The sequence below is a fragment of the Rattus norvegicus genome, chromosome 10 (assembly GCF_036323735.1).
Source record: "Rattus norvegicus strain BN/NHsdMcwi chromosome 10, GRCr8, whole genome shotgun sequence".
In the NCBI taxonomy this organism is placed as follows: Eukaryota; Metazoa; Chordata; class Mammalia; order Rodentia; family Muridae; genus Rattus; species Rattus norvegicus.
The window spans coordinates 35,420,588-35,445,483 of record NC_086028.1 but is presented as its reverse complement, the minus strand read 5'-3'; the positions used below and the strand labels follow the sequence as shown (position 1 = coordinate 35,445,483).

General features: G+C 51.1%; 1 protein-coding gene and 1 long non-coding RNA gene across 2 annotated transcripts in view; both read right to left on the bottom strand.

Moving 5' to 3' along the window:
* LOC134480782 (uncharacterized) overlaps positions 1 to 21,832 on the bottom strand; it is a 45,648-nt gene extending 23,816 nt beyond the window's left edge. The window contains exon 1 of the long non-coding RNA XR_010055601.1: positions 200 to 21,832. This is a non-coding gene — a long non-coding RNA (uncharacterized LOC134480782). The remainder of the gene's footprint in view (positions 1 to 199) is intronic.
* The window catches only part of Adamts2 (ADAM metallopeptidase with thrombospondin type 1 motif, 2), a 205,454-nt gene extending 182,000 nt beyond the window's left edge, over positions 1 to 23,454 (bottom strand). Inside the window, 2 exon segments of the mRNA NM_001395424.1 lie at positions 21,843 to 22,237; positions 23,187 to 23,454. Of these exon segments, the coding sequence (NP_001382353.1) occupies positions 21,843 to 22,237; positions 23,187 to 23,325 (534 nt within the window). The 5' untranslated portion in view covers positions 23,326 to 23,454.
* Between the last annotated feature and the right edge of the window lie 1,442 nt (positions 23,455 to 24,896).

Sequence of the window (24,896 nt, the reverse complement as noted above, 5' to 3'; positions counted from 1 at the left end):
GCTGAGGAGAGCTCAAAGGCAATGAGGAGGCCGCTGTTCCTGGGCTGTGGCTCCTTTTGGGGCGAGGATTGATTAGGAATGCTAAGAGAAGCATGGATCTTATCCAAAAGCTGGGACCCAACCCTACTACAGGGGTCCCCAAGAAGAGATGCCCAGCAAACAATCTTCTCAGCCTAGATGTGCAGAGTCCCATGCCTACCTGAGGCCAGAGACTGGGACTTGAGACCTGAGGCTTCTGGGTAGAACACACCTCAGTGTGAAAAGCCGTTGCTTCTGCAAAGCTGGGATCCCTCACCAGCACCATGGCTGCCAGGGGCTGCTCAGGAAGTGAAAGAAGGCTGGTGCCCTCCAGAGGCAAGCACGGGCCAGCAGTGGCAGAGAGCTGGGTCTGTGTCTGACTAAAATCCATCAGCTCCTTCCTCCCGCCCCCCTGCTAACAGGCCTTTGGCTGCCTTCCCTCCTAAGTAGCTGTGAAGGGAAATGGCAGCAGAAAGAAAGAGTGGGGGTGGGAGGGTCCCAACTGTCCAGGGAGCTCAGGCACCCCTCTTTCCCCAAGTAAGAACTTAGAAAGGAAAGGCTGGCTGGCAGTAGTAAGCGTCACAATAGCCCGCGCCTTCACCTGAACACTGAGTCCAACCATACCCCACAGCACCCATCACGGTCTCCAGGGACCAGACTCCTATTACTGGCTCAGGAAGCTTCCTGGAGAACTCGTAACCAAATGGGGAGCCACAGCAGGGAGCAGCACCAGTGCCCCATGCAGCCCAGCCACAGCTGTGCGGCACTGCCTCCCGCCACTTGTTGAAGCTGCAACCTAATTTGTTTCAACTCCATACAACTTAGAAGCCAGTGAAGCTTGTGCTCGTGACAGGACACATTATAAGAAATGTATCTTTCCGACTTCCTCTCCACTCACATAGATGGTCTAGGTCAGTCACTAGACTTGACCTGGTGCATATGCACCAGGTGCATAGAAATGTGGGCTTAGGGTGGCTCAATTGACAAAGTTATTTGCTTTGCAATCTTGAGGACCTGAGTTCAATCCCCCAAAACTCACGTGAAAAAAAAAGTGGTGACGGGGTTCGCTGAATCTCAGCATTTGGGAGGCAGACATAGGTGGGTGCTGAGGTCTCACTGTCCACTAGAAACGGGCCAGAGAAAGAGTCAGTTCTCTCTCCACCCAAACGTGGGCAGAGCTTGAAAAATGACACATGCACGGCAGGCGCGCGCTCGCGCGCGCACACACACACACACACACACACACACACACACACACACACACACACACACACACACGCCACCCTCATCAGAGCTGCCATGCCTCACTCCCAGAGGTTCAGATAGCAAACTCCACCCGAAGCAGTCATGTGATCTATTTGACCAATCAAAGCTCTGCTCCCTGCTTCTGCCACAGTGTTGGTGCTCAAACCTCTACCAGTGACCCAAACTGAACCCATGAGAACAGGCTTAGAGTCTAAGTGCAACCTCATGGAAATGTCCCCCTCTCTATGCTCTGGTGTCCTGGTTGGTGCCAAGTGGCACAGGTGCGCTGTTGAGGCGGGCCACGTAGGGAAGCAGGCAAAGGAATACAAGATGGAGGCTTTTGGTCTGAGCTGATTTACACTAGGTTTTCTGTTGCTTGTTGTCACAGGAATCTGGGTCTGAGGACAGCTTTCAGTGAGGGACAGGCTGCAGAGGAAGGATGGAAACAGTCTCTCCTCCAGATCCACCCCCAAAGTAGATATTAAAGGATGGCTTGTGTCCATGGAAGGGAGAGGGGCATGACGACGGTCATCTCCATCCCTGGCCAAGGACCCCCGACAGCTCGCCAGCCAGAAAGGCCGCCCCTGCAATTCTGCAAAGGACCAGTCCACACGAAGAAGTCTGTCGGCCAGCGGCTCTTCTCTCCTTTCAAGATGTAAATCGTTTCCATATCTTGAGTAATTGTGTTCAGGTGGCAAGAACTGGTGTGTGATGCCTGCATCTGTGTGCGTGTCCACCCCCAGCCCTGGCGCATGCCCCAGGAATGCTCCTTGGCAAGTAAGGATGGAGGACCCCGGCCTCTTTCCGCATCCTGGGGGCCCTGGGTGATGTCAGCAGTCCTTGGCGTCTTCCAGTAAACATCTGCTCTCCTTACTCTGACCCAGGAATTCCATTTCGGAAGAGTCATGGCCTCATCTGGCAGTGAGTCCCCAGGCCGATTATGGTCTGGGGCAGGGACAGCGTCCTCTCCTCGCTGGCGCCCCTCCCCCAGCCCTGCCTCCTCCACCCACACTCAGCCCAAGCCCCGCCCACAAAGCCCTCCAAAGTGATTAATATCCCCTCTGCGTTCTGCGTGCTTCCAGCCACTTTCACACTTTGTTCCCTCTCCCAGCGCCTCAAGGAAAATATTACCTTGCGGTGACAAAGGCTGTCGGTACTGAGTGCTGTGGGCCTTACCTCACCGAACCTTCATCTGTTACCTACCACAGTGGTCCGTGCTCAACTTTTACCTTTCACAGATGACAAATAGGCGTGTCCACCAGTGAGGGGAGGGAAGGAGCCAGAATCAAGCAGTGCGCATTGCAGCAGGCCCAAGGCTGGCTTCGGTGCACAGAGGTGTGCAGCAGCTGACTGTCGATAAACTGAAATCTTGGGCAGGATGGAGGAAGGGGAGAACGAGAAACCGCAGCTCTAAAAGGTACAGGGCCCCTCTCTCAATGTAAGAGAAAAAAACAACTCAGGTGCTTAGCCTGGGGTTGAACAGGGAATGAATGCAGAAGTGTGTGGCGTGATTATAAGAACAGTGGAGATTGGGTTGGGGATTTAGCTCAGTGGTAGAGCGCTTGCCTAGCAACCGCAAGGCCCTGGGTTCGGTCCCCAACTCCGGGGGGGAAAAAAAAGAAAAAAAAAAGAAAGAAAGAAAGAAAAATGGAGATTGCAGTGCCAGGAGCTACTGGGTCCTTTAGGAAGACTCCATCTCTACTCACTTCCAATCCCAGGACACAAGTCCCAGACTCTCAAGATAATAGAAATTTAGGAATTCATAGGCCAAATACCGAGATGGCCAAACAAAACGCACTGGCGGGTGGGCGCAGCACAGAGCACCGATCAGTTCCAAACAAGCTCTGCTGTGAGTAATGGGAGAGTTCAGAAAATTATACCATCAGTTCGAGGCAAGACAGGGACCCCACCAGGTCTTCTCAGGTACACATTCATACCAAGTTGTCAGGACACATCCCTGTCTCTGTCAGCCTCTTCCCAAGAGTGTCACCAAACCCACAGGAAACTCACAATGGGAAGCAGGGCCCAGATGGCAACTCCCTTATGTGTTGGGCTGGATATTCTGAGGCCATGGTAAAAGTTCTCATGCAAAATGGCCGCCAATCCTTTTACACTCCAATGTAATAAGACAAGAAATGAATCAACATTGAAAAAGAAGGGACTAAAATATTACAATTTGCAGGTGACTGCATACTTAGCCCCACCCACCCCCCAAGAAAAACCACCCCAACTCCAAAAGGAAAACAACACAGAGAGAGAAGTTCCTGAAAATGTCCAGAAGTGAAATGAATGCAGTTACTTGCAGATCTAGGAATGCAAACACGGGAAACAGCCAAGGAAGGGATTTATTTTAAAGGGATTTTTTTTTTATGATTCTCCGTTTCATGTTTGCGTTGTTATAATAAGAGAGGACTGAGGACTGTTTGGCTGAAAGACAACAGGGAGGGAAAAGTCTCTGGATCCCAGTAATGTAAAACGAAGTGCACTGGGGGGGGGGAGCTCGTCATAAGGACAGCGATTATGGGGGTCTTGGAGTTGTCACCTTAACTTAGCTTCAGTTCCATGATGCACCCATCCTTTGTACTGACAGGTCACTTTTGAGCTCTGCTTGTTAGGAATGAAGATGTCCAAGTGGAGACTGTTATTATTATTCTAGAACAAGCAGGGCCCACATGTTTAGAGTTAAAGGGTCACATGTGAATTATAAATTCAAAATGTTCTTAGCTATCTATAATAAGCTACTATGAGACACAATGGGAAAGATCCTTGATTCAATGCCAATAAAATTCTAGAACCCTTTCCCATAAACCCACTGGGGGGCAGTGGGAGATATATTTGAGTCAATGTTCTTATTTTCCTTAGAAAACTAAACACCATGAAGATGTCACCTGCTTGTTAGCGGAAGTTCGCTAAGGCCCCGTTGCATGCTGGGTACAACCGTAGCCATGCATTAGCACCGCACATCAAGGTCTACTCAGTTTACTGTGTAAGGTCATGAGAAAATAAACAGAAAATCCATTTGGGGACCAGGCGAAAACTATCAAAAACAGCTTCTAATCCCCGATGGTGATATCTGCCCTTCAAGAATTTGAACACGTCTTGAAGCAACAGTAATTAAAAAGCCCAGAACTAGTGTATAAAAGAGAAGTGAGAGCAGAAACAGACCATTGCCTCTGAGAACCCAATGGGTGGTGAGGTAACCATCCCAAGTTGTCGGTCAGTGAATGATACTGAGAGAGCAAAGTTGTCAAGTCAGGAAAAAAAAAAAAAGACTACTGCTTGAGGTCAACCCAAATAGGTTCTGTGACATGAAGAGCTTGGTTTGAATTTAAGGGCTAGAAGGTATTTTAAGATATTAAATGGAAGCATAGGCATGGCGACCCATGCCTGTCATCCCAGCTCTTGAAAAGTGGTGCCAGGAAGATCAAGAGTTCAAAGCCATCTTCACCTACATAGGGAGTTCAAGACCAGCCTGGGCTGTGTGAACCACCTCAAAGAAAAGGAAGAGGAAGACGAGGAACAGGGTGGACTCTGGAGCATGGCTTTATGGCTAAGAGCATATACTATTCTTGCTAAAGGACCCACATTGGGTAGCTTTTGATTCCTTTGGCCTCTGAGGACACTGCACTCATATAGACAGACACACAGACAGACACACAGACACACGATTAAACACATGACACTTCTTAAAAGGAGAAAATGGAAAAGAGGAAAGTAGAGGAGCACACCTGGGACAGGTGTGTGAGAGGCAGGTCACTGTCCACACCATGATGGAGGGAGTAAGTAGGAAAGGCTAGTGGGATCAGCCATACACAATGGAAGCTACAGGGGAAATTCAATAAATGCAAATCCACTCAAGTCAACAGAGCATCGGTGATGAGGAGAGTCCATCAGCTTTAGAGGAGGGAAGATACAAGACAGCCACCACTGGCCTCGCAGAAATATCAGGTTCATCAATAACAAAGCCTTCCTGGCACACACTGTCACCCAGATGCTGAACCCAGGACCAACAGTCCAGGCTAGCCCAGCCTCAGCAACCTCTACAGGAACCCATTTGACATAAAGGAAGGCTGTGAGGCCAGGGGCCCATCAGTAAAGTCCAACGTCAAGAAGGAGCAAGCATCTGTCCACCTCTGCCAAGCCTTGGCCATGTCCCATCCTGGAGTATCCCTTTCATCCACCAGAGGCCACAAATCAGAGCCCAAGCTAACCCCAAATATAGCTAGACTAGCAACCCCCAAACAACCCACTGGGACTACCCTTAGCTTCGGCTCTTGTAGACAGTCCTCAGAGAGAAAAACACACTAACTGTGGTGACCTTGATAGAGAAAATATGTCAGGTATTTCTCCCAAATGAGAACTCACCAGTATTGAGGGCCTGTTGGCCACCCCACCCCCAAACTCCCACGGAGAGATAATGCCCAAAGGTCACACCATCCTATCTGAGGTGAGGCCACTGTAACAGTGGATGTAAACTTGACTCCTCTTCTGCGAAGTACACTAAGAATAAAGTGTCTGGCCAGCTAACAAGGGAAGAGGGGAAACCCCAGTGTCTTGTCAAGGCTTCTATTGCTGTGATAAAACACCAGGACCGAAAGCAATTTGAGAGGAAATATACTTGGCTTATATACACTGAGTCACAGTCCATACAGAGAACTAGGCAAAGACCTAAGCAGAAGCCATGGAGGAGGGCTGCTTCCTCCCTTGCTCCCTGACTAGTTTAACTCAGTTTGCTTTCATATATACCCCAGGACTACCTGCCCAGGGATACTACTGCCCCCAGTAAGCTGGGCCAGCCTTGATCAATCATCAATCAAGAAAATATCCCCACAGAGGTGTCTTCTCAATTCAGATTCCTCTTCCCAGATACATCGACATTTGTGTCAAGTTGTAAACACCAGCCACCACATCTGGATGACAAATAACCCTGCTCCTATGAGAGGCAGGGGTGATGTGCTCCGCTGTGGAGCTCAAGGACCTGCTCAAGTTTCAGTCATGGAGGAAGAGACCGGGCTCTGTGATATTGGTGGGTCACTCCTCTCTTCCAAACCTGACTTCCTCTCAGCACATGGAGATTGCTCCTTGTAGTACCCATGAGAACTGGGGGCCCACAAAAGGAGGATCGGGGCTCCTGGAGGCTGACGCATAGACAGGAAGGTGTAGGCACAGACTGGGGTAAGAGTGAGCAGTCTGGGATGGAGAGCCCCCGCCTCTAAAGAGGGTCCCACCCCATGATGAAGGAATCTTGGAAGGAGGAATGGGGGGAGGAAGATGGAGAAAGGGGGAAAAGAAAGCTGGAAGGAGTGAGGGTGGAGAGAGAGAGAGGAAAGAGGAAATGAGTTGTGGGGGAGAGAGGGAGTAACAGAAGGAATAAGAGAAGGGAAGTGGGGGACAAGAAGAGGGTGAAAGAAGGGAAGAAGAAAGGAAGGAGGAGATTGAGAGCTAGGACTCGGCATTACCCAGCTCCCTGCCCCTTACACACACACACACACACACACACACACACACACACACACACACACGTGCGCACGCAGAGACAGAGACAGAGAGACAGAGGTCAGAGAGACAGAGAGAGACAGAGATAAGAGAGACAGAGAGACACAAAGAGACAGAAAAGAGACAGAGAGAGAGAAAGGGAAAGATCTGTTTTGTGTGCTGCTGTATCTGGGGTTAGCCTGGGACCACCTTCCCACTGTCACTGCCCCAGGCTGTGTGCCTCTTTTCCAGGATCCACTTTGACTCACAACACTTCTGACATCCAATGTCTCCCTCTCACCCATGGACCCTCTCTGACTCTCTGGGTGTCCTGCATGTCTGGTGAGGATTGGCTTATATACTCAGGGCATCAGGTCCCACAAGACCGATGCCTTCAGATGCTAGTGGAGCTGTGGGCTCACAGAACTCCATCCAGAACCAGCTGCTCTAAAACTGGGCTCCCTGTGACAAGTCACATGGATTAGGTTGCTAGAAAGGTGCTCAGGGTCAGGGGAAGTATTTCACTTACTCTCACCCAGCCAGATGTTGGAAGGGGAGAGAAGCTTCTGTCCCTGCCCCTGCCCCATGAAGCTTGATGAGCCCCACAGAAGATTCATAGTACAGAGTAGTGGAGCTAAAGTCAACCCCCCTCCAATCCTGTCCTGGACACTGTCACAGCCAGCTCCCTGTCTGAAGCTACGTGACAGAGTCAGCTACCAGACATCTCATTAGCACACAAAAGACAATCTTATTCCTCTGCTGATTCCAAGACTCTTAGAAGCTGCTCTGTGAAAAACCAGGGCACTAAGACCAGGTCCAGAATAATTATAATAAAAGACGCCACCCCTTATCACTCCGGAAATTACAGAGTTCTGAGTCAGGAAGTAGGATAAAGAATAATCCCGCACGCATTCCCTCACAAGCCAACCTGGGCCAAATCCATGCTGCCTTGAGATCCAGTCTCACTAATGGAAGGTGCCCGCTCTCCACTCTTTTTTCTTTTTAAGATTTACTTTATTTAATATGTGTGTGTGTGTGTGTGTGTGTACTACATACATATACATACACATACACATACACACACACATGCACACACACATACACATACACATATAGATACACATACACATACACATACACATACACATACACATACACATACACATACACATACACATACACATACACATATACATATACATATACTGCAGCTGTCTTCAGACACACCAGAAGAGGACACCAGATCCCATTACAGATGGTTGTGAGCCACCATGTGGTTGCTGGGAATTGAACTCAGGACCTCTGGAAGAGCAGTCAGTGCTCTTAACCACTGAGTCATCTCTCCAGCTCCAACGTGCCCACTCGAGATCAGAGAAGGGATGGGCCTCGTAGGGCCTGGGGATGTGGGAGAGGGGAAGACTACACCACAGCCCCAGGAGTTAGTACTCAGTACCCTGGGGATGTCTAGAAGCCCTATGTATGACTAGCCCAGTACCAGTCACTGCCCCGTCTGCTGTTAGCCTATCTGCTCGCTCCTCTCAACTGCACACAGCCATCACTGTGAATGTCTCCCTTGGCAGGGCTCAGAATATCCAGGTAAGAGACCCCTGGAGGTCATCGTTTTCTTTCATCCCAATCCACCTCGATGTGGTGTTGACATTCTCAACCAGGCTAGCCAGCCTTATTGCCTTTTGCTCCTCCAGGACAAGGGGCAGCGTAGTCATTAATCTTCTGTTACTGTCATAAGGCACCATGACCAAGGCACCTTGTGGAGGAGTCTGTTGGGGCTTATAGTTCCGGAGGTGAGAATTCAAGATGGTGAAGTGAAGGTGCGGTGGCCAGAGCAGGAAACTAAGGACTCATAGCTTGAACCACGCACCGAAAGCAGAGAAGGCATCATGAGAATGTTAAGAGGCTTTGAGAGTTCAAATCGTGCTTCTGGTGGTTTCCTTTACCAAGGCTATACCTTCGAAACCTTGGCAAACGGTGCCACCAACTGAGAACCAGGCACTCAAATGCCTGAGCCTCAGAAGGAACATCTCATTCCAACCACCTAAGGCAGGCAGACTCAGTGGAGAAACAGAGTCACAAGCGAACAGGAGGGAAGTCGGGCTTCCACGTGGTTCCCTCTAGACCTTCAACCCATTGCCTTCCCCAGGTCCATAGGTACCCATACGATTCTCCTGTGTGGCTTGTGACCAATACAGACTCCAGAATCCCAAGGTGCAGCCTAGACATGGTATTGTTCAAAGCCTCCCAAACTCCACAGCAGTCAGGAGCAGACAGGCAGGCCCCATGTGGGAAAACAATTTTATTCTCTGCAGGATTGTTCACAGATTGCCAGCACCAGGAATCTGTTTGAGGATGTCTATTCTGGAAGCTTGTGAGAGACAAGAAGTATCTATAGCCTGGGAGGGAAAAGGCTACAAATACTGCATATAAGCAGGTTGGAACTAAACTTCTGTATGGGGAGGGGGCTCGATGGGGCCAGGGGTCCTCTGGAGAGGAGGCTAGACATGCCATTTCGGGGGTGGGAGGGGAGAGATGCTCAGTCAAGAAGACAATGGTTCTTTCATATCAGCAGCCATAAGGCTGAACGATACCTATTCCACCTGCCCTGGGACAGTATCCCCCGTTCCCCATAAAGGCCTCCAGCGAGTGGGTTCAATTGCTGTAAATGGGGACTGGGTTCGGTTTCTGTATTAGCAGAATAGACAACTGTGAACTGGCAGTAACTCCCAGGCTGAGACCACCCACCCCCAACAACTCATAACTATAACATCACTAGCTCGGGGGACGGTGTGCTAAGACATTTTATCTCAATTTCTGCTCCTTTGCTGATAAAAATGGGATCTTAGGAAACTGGAATTCAGAGGATATTGCCTTCACATGAAATCCATCTTAATCCTCAAGCAAGCATTACATTAAGCAGAGAACCGCCAGGGGCGGTCCCAACAGTCAGGCGCAAAGGAGTGTGCACCAAGCCGCTGCTTAACATCACTGAAAGTTCTAGACAGTGCAGGCTGGAAATGAGAGTCCAAAACCCACTGTTTCCAGGCAGTGCAACTGTGTACCTAGAAACCTGAGAGAGTCCACAGAGCTCGGCTGGAATTAATGCACCAAACCGCTTGATGAAAGAGAAGTTTATAAAAAGCAACAACTGGGGGGGGGGGGATTCAGTTTGCAAGGGCAGAAAGAAAACAAAAACCCTTAAAATAACCCTGATTTCCTAAAAAAGAAAGAAAGAAAGAAAAAAGAAAAAAAGAAAAAAGAAAGAAAGAAGTGGATGATCCTTATGCAAAAAATGTGTGATACTTTACTGAGCATCATGGAAACAGAATTACACAAACTGAAGGACACACTGTTTGTCCCAGCAAACAGGACGCATTATGTCAATTCCTCCTTTAATTAGTTTTTAAGTTTAATTTAATGTCAATCAAATTCACAAGGGATTGTTGAGCCTGACAAAACAATTCTAAGACTCACTGGAAAGAATAAACAGATGTGACCATCCAAGACGAAGAACCCAGCCACATGTGCCTGAATGGCACCGAGCAATTGGCTTTTAGGCTTTGTGCATGTATGTGTGTGCGTGTGCGTGCGTGTGCGTATGTGTGTATGTGCATGTGTGTGTGTTTGTGTGTGTGCATGTGTGTGTGTCTGTGTATGTGTGTGTGCATGTGTGCATGTGTACATGCATGTATGTCTGTGTATGTGTCTATGTGTATATGTGTGAGTGTGTGTGTGTATGTGTGTGCGTGAGTGCGTGTATGTCTGTGTGTGTCTGTGTGTGTCTGTGTGTGTCTGTGTGTCTGTGTGTGTCTGTGTGTGTCTGTGTGTCTGTGTGTGCATGTGCGTGCATGAGTGTGTGTATGTCTGTGTGTGTGTCTGAGTGTGAGCATGTGGGGGGTCTGTGTGTGTGTCTCTGTGTGTGTGTGTGTGCATGTGCGTGTGTGTATGTGTGTGTTATTGTGTGTGTGCATGTGCGTGTGTGTATGTGTGTGTCTGTGTGAGTGTGTGTGTCTGTGTGTGTGTCTCTGTGTGTGAGTGTGTGTGCATGTGCGTGTGTGTATGTGTGTGTTTTTGTGTGTGTGCATGTGCGTGTGTGTATGTGTGTGTTTTTGTGTGTGTGCATGTGCGTGTGTGTATGTGTGTATGTCTGTGTGTGTGTCTGTGTGTTTGAGTGTGTGTGTGTGTGTGTGTGTGTGTGTGTGTGTGTGTGTCTGAACATGAAGCTCATCAGTTTAGTCACTCTGACAATCCATCAATTCCCAAGGGTCCTCCTGGCTCCTGGCATGGCAGGTGTCTCTAAGCCTGGCTTTCCAGGGAACTGGGCTTTCAAACTCAAGGTTCTCATCATGGGGAGCACTTTGTTGACTGAGCTGTCTCCAACATGTCCCCACAGTTTCAAAAGGAAAAGGCAGAAACACAAATGAAGTTGACTTCTAGAACAGATTTCGTTTAACCCAGTGTGATGATTTAAATATGCTTGCCCCCATGTTTGAATGCTTGGCCCACGGGCATGGTACTATTAGGAGGTATAGCCTTGTTGGAGAAAGTGTGTCACTGTGGGGGTGGGCTTTGAAGTCTCCTATGCTCAAGCTCTACCCAGTGTGGAAGAGACCCTCCTCTTGGTTGCCTTTGGATCAAGATGTAGAACTTTTACCTCACCACGTGTGCCTGCATGCTTTCCACCATGATAAAGAACTGAATCTCTGGATCTGTAAGCCAGCCCCAACTAAATGTTTGCCTTTATAGGAGTTGCCTTGGTCATGGTGTCTCTTCACAGCAATGGGAACCCTAACTACGATAATCCATATTTTATGTCTAGCTATGAGGAAGGGGAATATATCTTAATGGCAGAGTACTTGCCTGACATACATGAAGCCCTTGATTCAATGCTCAACACCACACACACACACACACACACACACACACATACACACACACACACACACACACACACACACAGAGAGAGAGAGAGAGAGAGAGAGAGAGAGAGAGAGAGAGAGAGAGAGAGAGAGAGAGAGAGAATCTGTGAAATGTTTTGCTTTTTGCAAGGGCAGGAGTGCTAAGTCTTAGAAATCCAGTTTGTAAAGTAGTTTACAAGCACCGTGCCTCTTGGTACAGACCAATGGCATTTCAAATGTTCAGGGACCTCATGTGCCCTGTAGCTATCATACTGGACAGTGTGGCATCCAAGCACTAAACCCCTTTGATATCTGAAGCTTTAATAATGAACACTGCTTAGGATGGTTACAAGAACAGACAGCCAGGGAGAAATGGAGTTCATCTTTGTATTGCTTAACTTGAGGTTTTCTTATTACCAACTGGTGTTTGTGGTGAAGTCTATTAAAAAAAAACATTAAAACAATAGAGAGTCTGGGAAGATGGTTCAATTGGTAAAGTGCTTGCTGCTTGAGCATGAGAACCTAAGTTTGAATCCCCAATACCCATGTTTAAAAAGCCAGGTGAATAGCATGCACAGGTGAACCATTGGGGAGGAGAAGACAAGTGGACTCTCTGGCCAACCAGTGTATCTGCATCAGTGTGAGATGCTGTCCAGGTTCTCTGAAGTACCCTGCCTGCCTCAAAAATTAAGACAGAAGATACCTGGCATCAATCTGGTGCGTGCACACCAACAGATACACACACAGTGTATGTCCCATGCTGTGCAATTACTGCCACTTTGGCCAATGATAAGCCACAGGCACAACAGTGGCCCTTTAAGATTATAGAGCCAAGTGGGGTCATAGCCAGCTTAACATATGATATTCGTGCAACAAAAACCACCCGATGACATTGCTCTTGGAACGGATCCTTACCCTCAAATGGCATGCAACTATCTACAAAGGTCATATGTTCCTGCGGCTCTTTTTGTTGTGCCCCCCTAGAAGCTCTGTGACAATCATGCTAGCTACTGCTGAGACGTGAACAAGCTTGCACAAAACACCAATACACCCATTTCCCTATGGTCCACTTTCAAAAGAGAAGTACCCAAATTCAAAGATGAATCCTTGAACTCATGTTCATGGAGCTATCTACAAGTGGCTCCTCTAGCTCAGGCTAGTCCCTGCTGCTGTCCTACATGTCCCCTGTGTGAAATCTCTGTGTGTCAGCTCTCCGGGCCTTGGAGTGATTAATTGCTTCTCTACCGGCATCATCGTGATACCCATCACTACCATCCCTGTCGTCACCATCCCCAATAACACCCTACCACCACCGCCATCATCCCTATCCCCATCCCCATCCCCAATAACATTGTCTCCATAACCCTGACAACCCCTAGCCTCATCCCCATCAGCCCCATAATTTCCATCATTATTGCCGTCATTCCCAAACCATATCTCCATCACTACTGTCATCATCATGCCCATCACCACCATCACCATCACCATCATCACTACCACGCCCACTGACATCATCCCCATCACCACCATTACCACTATCACCACCACCACCACCACTGCCGCCACCATCATCATCACAGCCATCATCACCCTCACTGACAGCAAACCAGATTTGAAGAACTCTAAGAAGAAACATTTTTTAAGGCGCATTTTTCACATACACTACCTTCAAAGTCATGACAAAACCCGTGGGTCACCACATGCCAGCGAGGCATCAATAGCTCCTATTGGCGTCGCTTTGACTGGGTACCTGTGAGGTTAACACTTGTCCAGGTTGACACCTCCTGCCACTCAAGATGCCTTCAGAAAGCCTCACACTGTGGTCGTGAAAAGGACACATGCCGAAAGGAACAGTGTCAACAGAACACATATCTCTGTCATTAGCAAGGCATCTAATGATGGTCACGACCCCACCTATACTTTCTCCAAGAGAAAAAGACACTCAGAAGTGGATGAAGCCAGACTACACTTGCTCACTGTGACTCGGGCCAAAAGGCTCAAGATGGGATACATGCTCCATTCACCATGATGTGGACAGTAAATTCCATCAATTGGGACTGTGAGAAATCATGGATGGAGAATGGTTAAGGTACCACATTGCAGCTGGGTGTCATGGCAGACTCTCGTAATCCCAGCGCCTGAGAGGCAGGAGCATTGCAGCAGGTCTGAGGCTTAGCTGACATACCCAGCAATGTTCTAGTCCTGGTAGAGCTATAAAATGAGATTCAAAGAAATGGACAAGACCCTGAACCCTGACCTGGGTTGCATGATCACAGTGCACCCATCTTCCAACGCCCAGCGGGATGGGTATTGATGGAGCCCCATTTTGCAGTGTGATCAACTGAGTCTCACAGTGTTGTAGCCTCTGCTTGACCGCACAGCTGAGCACAGCTGATCCTGTGGCAGCCTCCAGCCCACATGCTAAGCTCATACTTCCTGATTAACTATGGAAATGTTAGGGTCGGGTCAGAACAGGCAGAAACTGCCTGGCCTCTTAGCAATACAATATCCGTGATCCCGGATGCCGGAGTTTCCTTTGCCAGCAAGTGGGAAGCTGTGTACCCCACTCACCCACCCTGAAGTCGATGTCAGTGTAATTGAAATTCATGGATGAGCCCAAGGAGCCAGCTCTAGGCTTGGTAATAACTTCTCCATATTAATGGCAGCACTGCAGAGTCGGTGAGCAGCTGACATTTAATATAAAACATATGCAGCGGAATGATAGGCTCCTACCTGGGCCTTCCCATTCCACCGCGCCTGCCAGTGGAGGAGGGGTGATCTAAAGCAATGCTGGAACTCAAGGTGCTGAAGTCTTCCTCTCCCTGGTACCTCTACCCCACCTGCTCCAGCAGGACATCTCTGCTAAGAACATACATGTGCACATACACACATGCATCCGGATGCATGCACACACACTTGAATGCATGCATGTAATTATATGCACATTCACACAAAAACTTAACTCATGCATTTGTGTGTGCAAGCGCCCACAGGCAAGACATGTATATGTACACCCTATAGTCTCCATGGCTGGGTACACAGTTCACATACACAAGGTCTCTGTGGCAAGATGCATACACATATAAATACTTGGGGACCTCCAGGGTTTCCCTGCCACAGAAGAGGCTGGGGAATGGCACGGTGAACCTGTTCTTTCACGTAGACCCAGGTTCCCAGAAGGGGCTTCCCATGTACTCGTCCATACAGAGACCAGAATGGGATGCTCCAGGCCATGACTCAGGACATCACAAAGCAGAGTCAGCCTCGGTGGTGTGCCCGGCCCTCGAGTGTCTGGGAGACTCAGAGCAGATGAGTCCCGGCAGTCAGTCACGTTACTTGTGCCGCTCACAATAGGCCTGAGTATACTCCTGTTTGTATTCTTTATCACTCAACAATGCCTAGGGAAATGGGGGACAGGGACAACTGTGGACAGGAGCTACCTTCTAAATGAATAGCAGAAATCTTCATCCACCAGCACCAAGAGTACCCCAGACCACACAGTGGGGGACAGAGCCCGACGAGCAACTTGACCTAGGATGGCCGGAAGAAACAGGGTTCCTGGGCTTTGGCTCACAGTGACTGACTTCAGTGTGAGATAGTGGCTGGTCCCACTGTGCTCATCCTTAGTGAACTCCAGTGGGGAGAAGCTGGCAGGACTGAGTATTTTCACGGGCCTAGGTCGCAAAGTACTGACTCAGTCTTTCCCATAGATACCTAGAAGGTACTTCCTTTCCTTGTTTGACTTGATTTAAACCAGGAGGTCTGAAATCAGATTTGCAGGGCCAGAAAGCCATGCAGAACTACAATGGATGTGCACAAATGCTTTCCTTCCTGGGGGTGACATTGGCACAGCTGCCACCATTCCGAGGCTCTGTGCCTGAAGATACGCACCATGTGGTTGACATCAGAGCAGGCCCAGGGGGAGCACTGGATCTCTGGGAAAGTGTCATGCCTTTCCCTGCCCGGGGCTTCCAGATCCCACTTCCTGGACATGTCACTTCCCAGCTCCCAGCTGACCCCTCCCAGTCTAGAGCTGAACCCCGTAGACTTAGCCAGGAACATTCATACTACAAGTTGCCAAGAAGCTTGAAGTGTGACACGATATGTATGTGTCCAGGGTAGCTCCCAGGACAAAGGGTCACTCAGTTAAAGCCTTCAAAGCAAAGCAGTTGATAAAGGCAGCGAGGATGGCCCTAGAGAGGGCACAGCCTATGCAAGGGTCCTGAGTTCCCGGTGCTGGAGGAAAAACAAGCCCAGAGAGGCACAGCCAGAATTCACCAGGCCAAATCTGGGAGGGAGGGGCCTTGGCTATCAGGCCAGTGGGTTAGGATTATTTTGCTTGGAGAGCAATAAGAAGCAATGGGGTAACAGAATTTGATGTGAGGTTTGTAAAAGCTGCTCTGGCTGCTGGGTAGGGGAAGGATTGCTGGGGCAAGACCAATCGGAAGCAACAGAAGAGCACCGGAGACGGGCAGCAGTCTGGTGCAGTGCATAGGCCTGCCATGAAGTGTGGATCCACAATGGCCCAGGGTTACGGAGGAAAGGTTGAGGGTGTTTCAACCTGGATACCTCAAACATGAGGGTGGCAGGAGTAGGCTACACCTTCCTCCCAGCCTAGCACCATAAAGCACTCACACCAGCCCTAGCAGGACTTTATTACCCCAACAGCTATCAGGCCTTGTTCATTCCTTGTTTGGCTTTATAAGGTTTTTCCCCTGGACCCTCCAGCCCTGAGCATGCAGATGAAGCATCTCCCAAAACCCCTGCCCTGGCCACACAGACCTTACCACAGAGATGCTGGCCACCTCCCCAGGGGCATAAATATCCCTGGCTGTGCCCAACAAACTGAACTGGCTCCTGGAGCCGCTCCCAGATGTGTTCTATGCTCTTGTGTTCATCGCTGAATGGTATCCTCCACTGTACCTACCCATTAAGCTTCCCTCCCTCCAGTCCAACAATAGGCCCGGCTACCCCAAGGGGTAATGAAGTCTGGGATGAGGTTTGGAAGTCTCTAACCATCCAGTGATTCCTGCCCCAGTGAAAGGTAGTGTCTGGAGAAGACAGGGGAGGCTTGCTTTCATGGGCAATACAGCTCTAGAGTCTTACAGAGACCTCCGTCTAGTTACCCTGTGTTGCACCAGGAGATGCATGCCAGTTCCACATCACAGTGTTAGGGAAGAGCCTTGAGCTACTGATGGCTTCCCATGGGTGAGCGGGGAGGAGCCTTCTAAAATAAACAGCAAGAGTGGAGGAGCTGAGAGACCGAATGAGCTGGATCCACCTAAGCCAACACTCCTCAGAACCTTCAAGCGACTGGATTCATAATAGCTCTCGTTTATTCCATCCATTGTAAGCTGGTCTTCCATCACTTAAGCTCAGTAAGTCTTGGGTCAGGTGACAGGCTGACCTTCCCTACCCTAGCACTGGACCCGAGTGAGCCCAGCATGTGACATGGACGGTACCACTTGTGACAACATCACTTTTTCTTTGTGGCTTTTAGGAATCCCAGAGTTCTGGCCAGGATGGTAGCCCAGCAGAAAACCCCCAAGAAAAGAGGCTTAGGCTCCCAAACCAAGGATTTCCTTGTGCCACGAGACCTTAGCTATGCTACAGAAGCTCGGCCAGTCACACTGGGGAGCTCGTAATGAGACGTTAGGAAAGAATGGACACCCCCTCTCTCAAGACCCAGAACTAAACCTGGCTGATCGAAAAGGCCGTAGCAGTCAGAGCCTATGCCAGACTAGCCAGTGGACTGTCATCAGTGGTCCTGCCCAGCCAGACACATCATGTCACAGCAGTCCACCTGTGCCTCCTGAATGGAAAGGAGGGGTAAGGAGAGTGGCCTCCATCCTCCTAGAGTCCCCACTGCCATCACTCACCAGTGAGGAGTCAAGACCCCCACCCAGGAGGAACTAACTCCAGCTCAGAGCAGACCCCCGGACAGTGAATGTAGCATTCATGTGCCCATCCCCTTTGCCTACACAGACAGTGGCCAGTGCACTGACTCAGGCCTCTGGGTAACAAGAGAGGAAAGATTAGAAATGCTTTCAGAATGCAGTTCTGTTACTATTGTTACTATTGTGTTGTTGGTCTGTAAATAGGAACAGAACAGAAAATGAAATGTAGCGAGGGACACCTGGAATCAGACAGATACAGGTGTTGACACTGGCTTCCAAGATGGTAACAAGCAGGCTCTCTTGGCTTTTGGAGGCTTGGTTTGTTCATCTGTAGACGGGAGATAATAGGACACAGCATATGCTGGATAGCAGATGCCTAGCAGGGAGGCCTGCGCCTAGTAGGACCGCACCAAACTGTCATTCACCATCATTCTTTCTGTACTTGCAGGCTTCTTTTTCCAGTGAGTGTGTAAAACTGGTGTGAATTAGCTTGCCTGCTGTGTAACCCAAGAAACACTAGAAAATTCTTCCATAGCAACGTGATATATATTCCCTACGCATTATTTTTTTTCCTGATTCACTGCGAAAAGAAAAAATTTTACCACCATCCTTCTCCCTCCACCCCCACCCCACTCCCAGTAAATAATGACGAGATGTTTCTAACCAGTGGCTAGCAAGTTTCTAACCTATCCGTGTGGCTGGACATCTTAGGTCATGAATGTTTGTGGGGCACATCTTGTGCCTTTACCAAAGCCCAGTAGAATCTGCCTCTTGGCTGGTCCAGGGTTCCCATTTCTAGCCAGAACACTCTCCAGTGGGTTCAGGGAGCAGAATGGTACTGCTTACTCTTTTGGGTCTATGTGATCTGCAAACCCCATGTCCAACCCTGTTAAGATCATCCTACCTGAGAGTAGCCAGAGTGTGATTCACAAAAGGAAGTAACCTGGTCCCCTGATTCCTACAGAGAACAAAGGCAGCCCGCAGGACACAAAGGGAAGAGACAGCAGAGGTCCTAATGAGCCACGCCTGAAGATTTGTCACCCTGTGAGCTAATAAGTGCCCCTTCCTGTTTAAACTAACTTGGCTTGGATTCTCTGTCACTTAACAGATGAAGTGGGTGGACTCAATTAGAGTCCCACCGCACTAAACAGATTAGGAGAGCAGTGGCCACAGTCACCACTTACTGCTGCCTTCATCCTTATGTAGAAGGGTGGCCTTAGGAACAGTCACGCAGATACGCAAGTATGTATTTCAGAACAGCAGAGAGAGGGTCCACTTGGACATCTATACATAAGCAGTGGGGACATGCTACCTGCTGCCCCCGGAACTTTCCGTCTACACCAACAGTTACTGCACACATGTGCTTGGGTGTTGTGTTCTCCAAAGAAAAAGAGTTTTAGGCTGTATCCTCCAGCATGTTGGATGAAATAGAACTGGAGAGACTCCTCTAATGTAGAACTCACACACATGCAACATGCGCGCGCGCACACACACACACACACACACACACACACACACACGAATGCATACGCATGCAAGCTCGCATGCACTGCTCCTAGGGTGAATGCAGCTGTACCTTTTCCCAGTATGATTAATAATTCTTCCCCTAGACCCTACTTGCTCAGAGCAGCTCTAGGTACAGCCCTGCAGACCGTACTTGGAGAAAATGTAGTCTAGACCCTCATTTCTCAAATGGTGGTCCAAAGTTGAGGAACATGGGCTTGGACATTTACCATGAATGCACTTCTTGGACCCATCCTAGGTGCACTGAAGTTGGATCTGTTTTTACTAAGACTCCTGGGGAGCTGCCTGCCCAGCACAGTCTGGCTCTCCTCCTTCACCCTATCTAGGCAGTTATCAAGGAGGGGGGGTACATCATCAGAGAAGGGGTTCTATGGAGCCTCATGGAGAAGGGAGCGGACTGTTGAATGCATTAAATACATATATTCACTTATGGCCCACCGAACCTTGGCAGGGCACAATTTGTCTGTCTCATTACATCTTGGCAGTTTCATGCCCCCATCCCCAGAACTGGGAGCACCGAAGCAAAAGAGGCCAGACAGCCCTAGGCAAGACACACACCATCGTTGTCTGTGTGGCTAGTACAAGTTACTCAACCTCTCAAAGGCTGAGGCTACCTCCCTTATAGGGCCACTGTGGCAACTAGAGGCACCATGTGGGGAGCCCCAAGTCCTTAGTGAGTGAACTCATCCTGAAAGCACAGAGGAACGTGAAGGGTTAATGAATTATTTGGTAGAAAACCAGGGACAGGGACATAACAGAAAAAGAAGGGAAAGGGGAGTGGACAGGAGAAGAAAGGAGATGGGAGGGGCTGGGGATTTAGCTCAGCGGTAGAGCGCTTGCCTAGGAAGCGCAAGGCCCTGGGTTCGGTCCCCAGCTCCGAAAAAAAGAACCAAGAAAAGAAAAAGAAAAGAAAGAAAGAAAGGAGATGGGAAAGGGAAGGAAGGAAGGAAGACAGAGAAGAAAACAGAGAAGGAAAACAAGAGAAACTGACCCACCATGTTAGGTTGTAATCCACTGACCACCCTGGAAGCCACCTGGACTCTGCTGTCTGTACATGTCCGATTCCTGTGACATGCCACTGTGTTTGCCCCTCCTCCGCCCAGTTCACCCCAGGAGCCATTAGGATCACTCCGGCTCTCCACCTACTTGCCAAGCTACACTCACACACACACACACCCCCGCCCCTCGCCCCTGAGACCCCACCAAATAGCACCTGGGTGTCCTTATAGGACCTGCCACAGCTCTGACCTGCCAAAAAGGATAAATGTAGCCAAAGGTGACCTTTGAACAAATGAATTGAGAAGTGAATGAATGATGCAGTGTCACTGCCCAGGGCTCCCTTGGGAATTAATGAGTAGAGAGGGGGATACCTGTCAACCCCACCACCTTGTCCAAAGTCCCCAGTAGTGATCTCCCTTCATGTTTAGGAAGCTCACTGGCACCCTTAAGGGTGACTTGCCTGTGGGACTGCCACAAGGAAGGCAACAGAGATTAGAAAAAAAAAAATGTGCCCTAAATTAACCCAACTCCTTCAAGGACACTTAAAAGTCATTCGCAGTGTGCTCGGGCCCTAAGTAAACCCGGCCAAAGGCAGTGATTTTTTTTCTGAAGCAACAAGTGATGTTTCCTGTGCATCCATAAAAAGAACTCCAGCGGTTGTGGAGCTGGGGTGTAATTGCCGGCTTTGCAGATGGCAGGGCCAACCTGGGCTCCCTGAGGCCGGGCGTTGCTCGGGGCTGGCAGGGCTAGAAGCATGGCCACGCGCCCAGAGCGGGAGCACCCTGAGCAGCAATTAGAGCAGAACCCACGGTGGGCGGCTTCAGATGTCTGGCGGGTACAGCCAGCCTGACCACTGTACATTCAATCCAAAAGAGAAAAAGTGCCACTGGTTCTGCTGTGCCAGGCCCCTGGGTGGCAGGACAGCACCACCAATGTCAGTAGCTGCCTTGAGCTTCCTCCAAGAGTTCCCATAGTGCAGCCACGGACCTGAGGGATACCCAGTGACAAATGAGCTTTTCAGGGCTCTAGTCACAACGGGTGTCCCAGGTCGTTCCAAAAAGGGACCTTACTGGAGCTGCCCTCCAAAATCAAACAGCCCTTGGTCACTAGGACCTGCATTGCCAAATGCTCCCCCTGGCTCAAATTAGAGGGAGAAAGCTGACTTTTCAAATAGCCACTTCAACAGGAAACCACAGTATAAAAATCACTGGTCCCTGGTCAGCCAAGGGACAGAGGACTGGCTGGGCATTTCCGCATCACCACCTGCTCCCCAGGCTGTCATAAGCACACAGAGAGTAAGGAAAGTGCCAGCACCCATGCCCAGCACAAGTTCACACATGTGATCAAAGTCACTCTGACACACATTTGTGAAGCCCACGGATACCGCTACGCTTGGGAGATACCGCACATTCACATGTTCACACGGGTATGTATACTGGTACCCAGAAAGAAGTATGCATACATTCCAAAACACACTGAGAGGTACACATTGGCAACTCATGCCTGTATGCAAGAAACAAACAGAAGTAGTTTGGCATTGGGGCTGGAGGTGGGGTTCGTATAAATCGTCCCCCTTTCTCTGACCAATCAAAAAAAAAAAATCGTGCCTTCCCGCCAACCCCTGCAGCAAGACCAGTGCCTCCCTAAGCACTGTGAAGAAGATGGTTCCACAGCGCGCGGGCTATGTCGCCCTCCCAGGGGACTTCCTAGTAATGGGTTTCCAAAGCCCAGGCAAAAGCCAGAACAGAAGGGGGCCCTAGAAGAGAGTACTCACCAGCCCATCACAGTTACTGAGCGCCACCGAGGAGGTTTTAGGTAAGTCTGCCACGTCTCCAACGTAGAGACAGGTCCCAAGCAGAGGCTCCACTCGGGTGTCACCCGTCTCACCCTGCCACTCCACAGTGGCACCGGGAGCCACGAGCCGAGCGTTGGGCCGCAGCCGCAGGTGCAGGTCTCGGCCGAATACTGTGAGGTTGTAGAAGAGGCGTCCTCCAGGGTCCTGCTCAGCGCCTCCGGGCAAGCCGGAGGTCTGGACCGGGGCAGCTCTGCGGGCACGTACCCCCGCCCGGGCTGTCTCCAAAGATACCACGTGGGACACCAAGCGGCCCTGGGCGTCAGTGCGCACCGGCACCGCCAGGATGCGCTCGGCTCCGTACCCCGGGGGCCCGCCTGCAAGGGAAAGGGGCGTTAGACTGGCGGAGACCTCCGAGCCTCAGATGCTGTCGACCGAGCCCAGCACCCCCAGCCCCATGCCTCAGTTGAAGAGAAGGGACATTTCACCATGCAGCCTCCAGGAAGGGGCGTTGACAGGACCACCAGTCCGGAACCACGTCGCCTGTGGGCCATCCCCTCTAGAGGACCAAGCCAGCAAAAGAGCTGCCCCAGTGGATTCGCAGTTGAGGTTCCTGGGGCACCTGGCAGTTACCCTAAAGGGCGACCCCGTCAGAGTGCCCTCGCTCCTTAGTGATACCGTCCTTGGTAGGACATGGGGCTCCTCAGAAATTATTCCACGTTGGTCCCCTGCTCAGGCACCCTGACCCTCCATCGGTCCCTGCTGCCCGAGTGTCCTCACTATTGGCCTCCGGAGCAACCAGGTTCGCCCTCTCATGGGCGGCCTGCTAGCAGTCCAGCTAGCAGGCAGCCCACTGCCAGCTCCCCTCTCCTCGTACACCTAAACCCTGGGATGGGTGGAGCAGGGTCCCACTAATCTCCGGGGAACCCCTCTGGGACGCCCCAACCAATACTCAGGGCCCGCAGGCGGCGCGCTCCGCACCGGCACCTCCCGAGCGTCCCCGGGCACCGCCTCGCCCTGGCTCCCCTGGACCCGCTGGTGCTGGTTCTGCGCGCTCCGCCGCCGGGTTTTCCCGGCCCTCCGGCGCCACACTCTGCATCCTGAGAGCGGCAAGTGCTCCAAGGCTCCTTGCGTTCCAAGGCACCCGGGGTGCGCCCCCTGCGCGACCGCCCCGGACCCGAAGTTGGCCAACTTGGCCCCGGGGCGCGGCGCACAGAGTTTGCCCAAGTCGCCTCGGACGATGCTTGAGGAGGGGTCGGCGGGGCTCGCCGGGCGGGATAGTGTGGCCGGAGGGTCGCGGGGCATGGGGACGCGGTTGGCACCTACCTGGGGTCTCCGTGGCAGCGACGAGCCGGGCGCTCGCGGGCGGCGGCGGCAGCAGCAAGAGAGGCGGCGGCGGCAGCAGTAGCAGCAGCAGTAGAGCGGGGCAGAGCAGGCAGCGAGCGGCTCCCGCCGGCGGATCCATGGCAGCCGGACCGCAGCCGGGGCCCCGCACTCGCAGCCGGCGCGAAAGTTCCCCGCGCGCCGCCCAGCCCACATCTGGGGGCAGCTGGAGCCGCCCGCAGCTGCAGCACCGCAGGGCGCGGGGCGGAGGAGGCGAGGCGCGCAGGAGAGGGCGGGGAGCGCGGAGGGAAGGCGGGGAGAGCGAAGGAGCGAGCGAGCTAGCGGGCGAGGGAGGCGGGAGGAGGAGGCGAAGGCGAGCGAGGGGGAGGGCGGGGACGGCGGGCGCCTCAGCCTGCGGTGACCCGGCGCTTCTTGGCGCGGCCGCCGCCCGCTCCCCTCCTCTCTTCCCGACTCGCAGCTAGGCAGAGACACCCCGAGGCAGCGGCAGAGAAGCGCTGGAGGCCGGCCAAGGGGAGCCCACCGCGCGTCCCAAGTCACCTCGAAGGAGTGGTACCCCACCCGGAAAGCCCTCCGTAGTACGAGTCCCACTGTGCTGCCTTGGGACTCCAGGGGCGTCTCACCCTCATTCTGTGCTTTGTAGCTGGATGAGACACGGGAATTAAAAGAGGGTCTATGAGGCACTGAGCCTGTCCCCATGCCCAAATGGAGGCTCCAGAGGTGGGTCGGTACTAACCCCCACAGAGCACTCCCCCAGGCTACCTCAGAGATCAACTTTTGCCCTCACTAAAAGACAAGGTTTCCTCAGCCCCCAACTCCTCTTTCTCCCAGTTCCAATTCATCAGGCTCTGGGTCCCTCCACGCCTTCCATTGCAACCTCTGTCGCAGCCTCTTCCTGACCTCTCTTAACTTAGAGCACAGCTTAGACCTCACCTGACTCAGTGGGTCTCCTGACAGGGTCTGCCTTGTGTCCACCAGAAACGGTCCTGAACACTCTTCCGCCTTTCCAAGTGAACACGCAAGGGCAGGGGCAAACATCCCTGCCAGTTTGTTGTGAGTTCTGGTGGCCGACAGGATTCCTGCTCTTTCTCCAGAAGGGTCCTGGTTCTCCCATTTCCTGGAGTCACTCTCCTGCCTAGGCTGTCGTCTCTGGTCACAGTGACTCCCCAACATTTGTTTTACTGTGTATCAATAAAAGGGTCCTTGATTTGGACCATTTTTGCAATGCTATGTCCAGTTTTTGTTTTGTTCTTCCAGATAGGACACCTGTCTCTTTGCTGTGCCATTCTCCCTTCCCCAAGCCTGTCTGTCAAGGCCTAAAGTAGACGATCCAGAGATGACGCCCTATGGACAGGAGGGCCCAGTCCTGTGCGGGAACTGCATGGTTTGTACAACTGGCTCTAACGTGACTTCAGATCCTTGGTTCTGTCCTTCCTGGGACAGTGATGGCGCGGGGCACTGAAGTCTGACAACCACCCAGAGGATTCCTTGTCTCTTTGGGATGCCTGAGGCTGGATCTAGCCTTCGGAAATACTGGTTTCTTGCTGTCAACACTGCAAGATAATGAAATTATTGGTCGCAGCAGCGTATGTGTGTGCTCTAGGAAGTCTGAGACAGGAGGATTGCCATGACTTTGAGGTTAGCTTGGTCTACAAAGTGAAATTCTCTCTTAAAACAGACAACCCTCAAAAGAAA